Source organism: Echinops telfairi, unplaced genomic scaffold (genome assembly GCF_000313985.2).
Source record: "Echinops telfairi isolate 266 unplaced genomic scaffold, ASM31398v2 ScPeMD7_1;HRSCAF=3_0, whole genome shotgun sequence".
NCBI lineage: Eukaryota > Metazoa > Chordata > Mammalia > Afrosoricida > Tenrecidae > Echinops > Echinops telfairi.
Window position 1 is genome coordinate 2,872,592 of NW_022103896.1, and position 6,022 is coordinate 2,878,613.

Consider the following 6,022-nt stretch of genomic DNA (forward strand, 5'->3'; position numbering starts at 1 on the left):
CTGAACGTGTTGCCCTGAGTTCATCTTTAAACTGAAAACACCCCTGACTGTCTCAGAACGCCACACAGTCGGAAAACACACCTTCTGCTAGGAGCAGTTAGCCCTTTATTAAAAAAAAAAAGAAAGAAGCAGATCTTTCTGGGATCAAATGGACAGTGAGTTCTTGTGGGGGCTGCACGACAGGGAGGCTGGAATCCTGGTCGGAAGTGGCATATGGCCATGGGCTGGTCCGCGCTGACACCCAGGCACCACCCTCAAGGGCATCTTTGAAGAGACAGTCTTTACACTGAAGGATAAGTGGGTGCTGTGAGACGAGGTGTAGGGTGGCCTCCCAGGATGGCTGCTTCTCTGGTGCCCAGGCTGCCCTGTGATCCAAAGGCCTTGGCACTGCCCCCCTTGGCACTCAGCCCCTGGCATGCTTTGACTTGCCCGCACCGCGAGCAGTGCTTTTAATGATTGTCTCAGGAAATCTCAAGAGCCATTTCAAAGCTTCGCTTAAACAACTGCAAGAGCTTCTTTGACTGGCAGACTTGTTTTTTGTTTTTCCCTCCCCTCGAAACGCTGGGAAAATGTGTGCCTTCAGTGACAGTGCTTGTCCATGTGGACTGGAGCTGCCCTGCCACGGAGGGCTGCACAGACCCGCAGCCCCTGGCTGTAGACCTGCCCCTCTCAGCAGGGGTCTCAGAGGTCTTTCCCCAGGGCTGGCTCATTCTGGGCTGCCCCGACTTGGGTGTGTCTGCGATGCCCGGTGGAGAAGGGCCGAGCTCCTACAGATGAGGCTGTGGCTCACACAGAGCCCCCCACTCGTGCAGTGGAGTGGGGCCACAGGATGCGATCAGGGTCTCCAGAGGGAGGGTGGAGCTGCGACCGGCACAGCTGGGATCTGCTCTCGGTCCCCGCTCCTCCGGCCACGGCGGCCCACAGTGCTGGGCCTTGGCCGTGAGCAGGGCCTCCCTTTGTGTGCAGGCTACCACACCACGGTCTTCGGCGTCTGCAGTGACTGCCTGCTGGACAGCCTCCCTGGCGTGAAGACCAGCGGCTCCACGGTCGAGGTCATTCCCGCGCTGCCCCGGCTGCAGATCAGCACGTCGTTGCCCAGGTAACAGCCCTCCGAGGGCAAACCTTGGCCCCTGTGGCAAGTCAGAGGCTGTAAATCTTTATGGGACGTCTGGCCTCAACTTTCTCCGGCCCAGTGGCCCAGGGGTTAGAACTGCCAACCCTGCTTCAGCACCACACTGTTTAACTCCCCGTGGCACCACTAAATGGTGGTGGTGTGTGTGTGTTGTTGTTGTTAGGTGCCAGCAAGTCGATTCAGACTCACAGAATGAAACCCTGCCCAGCTCTGAGCATCTCATGATCTGTGCCTGAGCCCAGTGTTGCAGCCACGGTGTCAGTCCATGTGCTCGAGGGTCTTCCTCCTTTTGCAGCCCCTCCACTCTACCAAGCGGATGTCCTTCTCCAGGGACTGGTCTCTCTTGACAACATGTCCAGGGCATGTGAGATGAAGCCTTACCATCCTTGCCGCTAAGGAGCACTCTGGCCGTACTTCCCAGACGGACTGCGTGTCCTCTTGGCCATGCAGGGTACTTCCAGCATCTGCTCCAGCACGGCCATTCATGGCCTCCACCCTGCCGTCTTCCTTATTCACGGTCCAGCTTTCACAGGCATGTGCGGTGATTGGAGACACCCTGGCCGGGGTCCTCGAAGTCACGTCCTGGCTCTTCCACACTGGACCGCGGTCTGTGCAGCAGGTTCACCAGTTTAAGGCACAAAGAACCCGCCTGCTCTGTATTCCCCGGGACTAGACTCTAGGTGGCTCAGCTTTGTGGAAATCGAATCAGATTGGAAGCCAAGTCTTTTCTTACCAAGAGCAGAACCCCACGTGCAGTTTGCCTTTAGAATCATAGTTTTTATGGGCAAAGTCCAGGTTCTAGGAAATGTAAGAAAAGCCCAATCTCTTAACAACAGCTATTATTATTATTTTTGAGCACTGTATTGTTCTGGGCTGTTGAAACCATGCTGATTCATAGGGATCCCAGGGGATAGAGTTGACCTGCTCCTTACACTAACACAACCCTAAGCCACCCTCACCCTCATCCCCACCCAAGCAGCCTGTGACTGGGAGCAGAGTGAAGCGCTTCAGGGCTTACCTGAAAAGGGGCCATGGGGTATTAGGGAAGAGTCAACAAGCAGAAAAGCTGTAGGGAAAGCAGGTGACAGTTCTGGGGACCTTCAAGTGGGCAGTACCAGGAGCCCTGTGGCATAGTGGTTGGGCTGGGCTGCTCACTGGAAGGTCAGTGGTTCGAGCCTTCCAGCCACTCTCCTGAGAGAGATGAGGTGATCTGTTTTCTTACGGCTTGGGAAACCCTGTGGGGGCAATTCTGCCCCGCCCCGCAAAAGGTGGTCCTTTTGTTTGAGGTGGATAATTCTGACCTGCTAGTGGTCTTTTTTTTTTGGTGTATAAGAAAGAGCTTTTTTTTTTTTTTTAAAAAAGAAAGAGCTTTATATACAAGAGCAATTGTATATTGAGAAAACATCTCAGCCCAGTCCAGATCAAGTCCATGAGTCTGAAATTAGCCCATATGTCTGATACCAATCTATAAAGTCCTCTTCAGACTAACAAAACACATGCAATGACACTGAATGCAGAAAGACCACAGGCCAGTGGGTGGAAAGTCTTATGGATCCAGTGGCAGTGGAAGCGTCTCAGTGCTGGAAGGGGTCTCCCATGGCTCCTCTAGCTCCAGGGCTCTGGCTCCATCAGCATAGCTCCAGGTGCCTTGTCATCAGGAATACCGAGCAGAGAGTCTGTGGGTCCCACCTCCAGGGAGCTATTTATCTCTGTAGCCCCTCCAAATGAGGTCATCAAGCTGTAACCTGATTGACAGGCTAGACTCCACTCCTCTGCACGTTGACACCAGATTATGTAACTACCACAGGACCAAGCTCTAACTGATGAGAATATTCTGAACACTCAAGTTATAACATCTCACTGGCATCCAATCGATTCTGAGTCACAGGGACCATACAGCACAGGGCAGAAGAGCTCCTTTGGAGATCTGGAGACTATGGAGGGTCTCATCTTTCTTGCATGGAGAGGCTGGTGGTTTCAAACTGTGGTCCTGTGGTTAGCAGCCCAAGCACCACCCACTATGCTGGTAGAGCTGTTTGTCACAGCACAGAGGAGTCACCTGTAAAAGGTACTGGTTGATGTAACATCTGTTGATTTTTATCTGCATAATATTTTGCCGCAGACAACGTTCATCTGAGTTACTCAGCGTCTCAGATGGATGAAAGACATATACCTGCCCAACTCTCCTAATTTTGCAGTCGGATGAGGGCATGGAAAAGTAGACATTGGCTTTTGATGCTTCTGCGCGTGGCGTCCGTATCTCGCCCTCATTGCAATGGCTAGAGCACGTCAGTTGGTGTCACTTAACTTCAAAGATTTAGAGAAGTGTAACTGTGGAAGGAAGACTCTGATTTCTGAATAGCATTGATGGTTATAACAAATACATGCTTAGATTTATAACGACTCCTGTTGAAAATTATTTGGCCAGAGGCCAATATCCAATGTGATAACAATAATCTTGTTTGTAATGATAGTAAATAGTTAACCGAAACCAAAACTTACTATCGCCCAGGTGATTCCGACCCCCAGTGACCCTGTAGGACAGATGAGAGCTACCCCGGGGGTTTCTGAGGCTGTGATCGCTCACTCACTCCCATCGAGCCCATGCTAACTCAGAGCAACACACAGGAAAGGGCGAATGCCCCCCTTGTGCTGGCTGCATGCTAACTGTTTACCAGAGAAGAAAGCCATATATTTTCCCTGAGAAGTTGCAGGTGGTTTCGAACTGCAGACCTGGTGGTTTGCACTGTAACTTGTAACACACAACAACACCAGGCACCTCAATGAATTTTCTTTCTCACTCTGCCCTTTTGTCTGCCTCTCTGTCTTATCTCCCTCTCTCTCTCTCTGTTTCTCACACTTTCCTTTAGATATAGATAGATAGATAGAGCTATCTATCCAAAGACAGATTTAAAAAGAAAATTAAATACTTTTATCGGGGCCTCCTACATCTCTTATCACAATCCATACAATCACCCATTGTGTCAAGCACATTTGTACATATGATGCCATCATCATTTTCAAAGCATTTTCTTTCTACTTGAGTCCTTGATATCAGCTCCTCATTCCCCCGCTCCCCCGCCTTCCCGGCCCTCCCTCCCTCATGAGTCCTTAATAAATTATAGATTATTATTTTCATTTCTTACATAGTCTTCTGTCGCCCTTCACCCACTTTTCTGTTGTTTGTCCTCCTGGGCGGGGCAGTTATATGTTGTTCCTTGTGATCGGGTGCCCTCTCTCTCTCTCTCACTGTTTTGTTGCTCTTTTGGGCTTTCTTTCTTAAACAGTTAAGTCTCACCCTCCCTCGTTCCAGATCTGCACACTCGCTGCAGCCTGCCTGCGGCGGCGACGAAACCTCTACGAACGTGACCGTCCAGCTGTACAACGGGGAGACGCAGCGGCTGGCCATCAAGCTGGAGAACATTGGCATGCAGCCTCTGGAGACGCTGGAGGTCACCTCCAAAGTCCTCACCACCAAAGGTTTGTCCGCGGGCGCACTGCTTCCTGCCCTGAGACACACGGCCCTGCTCGGGGCCTCCTTCCATTTGGGTTGTTGCTGCTGCTCAGGACAGGCACTGGTGCAGCCTCCACACGCAGACAGCTCCGGGACACGGGCCCCGGCCTGGAGTTGTGCAGCCGCCCTCCTTTCCCGACTTGTCCCTCCCCAGTGCCCTCTCGATCTTCCCGGACCCAGCAGGCCACCAGGCTGGGTCCTGTGCAGACACGACAGGTCTTCGAATCAACACCATGCTTGGGCTTGTGATGAATCACGTGTACCGTCCAGGGTGCTGTCTGTTCCTGAAGTGTCATTTATTATTATTGTTGTTGTCGGGGGCAGGCACAGCCCCACCACACAGGCCGGCTCACCTGTTTCTCACTGCTGTCCAGTGCCCCCGGGGATGGCTGCCCTGCCCCGCCCCGACTGTCTGAGCTGCTTTTCCCCAGGACCTTAAACTCACCACCTTTTAAGGCCTCTCATTGGTGGCTGTGGTCAGTGAGGCCCCCGGGAGGGACGCTTTGAGTGGCGTGTTCAGAAACTCTCTCGCGTCCCCCACTGGGCTCAGGAGACCACCGTGTGGGCAGGGTCCAGGGAAGACACTGCCCCTCTGCGGGCAGGACCCTGAGGGGCTTCCCCCCTTCCTGTTCTGCTGAGACACTGGGGAAAGCTACACTGCGAGCTGGGTGTGTGAGTGACAGTGTCGTCATGACGTGAGCAGGCGTCAGCATGCTCCCTCACGGCGGCTCCCCTTGCCCTGCCCCTGCCCCTCTCCCAGCATCTCCTCAACTGCTGGGTGACAAGATGGGTGTGGTCTTGCCTGGGCCTCTGCTGTGTCACTGGGAGGTGACCCAGGGCGAGGGAGGGCACGGCTCTAGGTGTGGGGAGACAGCGTCCAGAGGAAAAGCATTTCCCAAGGTTGGGAATGAGAGGACGCAACTCGAGCACCGGGGCAGGGTGGTCCGGATCCCCTCATCCCTGCCCCCCACCTCCTCCACCCACCCCAACAGCGTACCTCCCATGGGTGCCCCCCAGAGGCCTGGGAGCTGGCACCACACCTTCTGGGCCCTGCGACCCAAGTTGGAAGTTTGCCTTCATAGCTTAGCTCTCCGACCCTGGGGTGCTGTCTCCGCGTGCCTCAGTTTCCTCATGGGTAAATAGGGGGAGGGGCCGTCATGGCCTGTGAGGAGTGAAGAGAGACCCAGAGTCCCAGCCCCGTGGTGACATCCCCACTATGGCAAGCGAGGACTTCGAGGACGCGCTGGCTGAAAGAAGGCCGTCTCAGGGGTGGGCCTTGGCGCACAGTGGACCGGCACTGGGCTGCTGACTGAAAGGCTGGAGATTCAAGCGCCTGAGCCACCCCGAGGGAGACCCAGTGGGCATCTCTGCTCTGC

At 54.0% G+C, this 6,022-nt stretch overlaps 1 protein-coding gene across 1 annotated transcript in view; it reads left to right on the plus strand.

Annotated features, from left to right (window-relative positions):
• The window catches only part of TRAPPC9 (trafficking protein particle complex subunit 9), a 313,018-nt gene that overhangs the window by 76,613 nt on the left and 230,383 nt on the right, over positions 1-6,022 (plus strand). The window contains exons 13-14 of the mRNA XM_045286911.1: positions 967-1,099; positions 4,446-4,612. Of these exons, the coding sequence (XP_045142846.1) occupies positions 967-1,099; positions 4,446-4,612 (300 nt within the window). The remainder of the gene's footprint in view (positions 1-966; positions 1,100-4,445; positions 4,613-6,022) is intronic.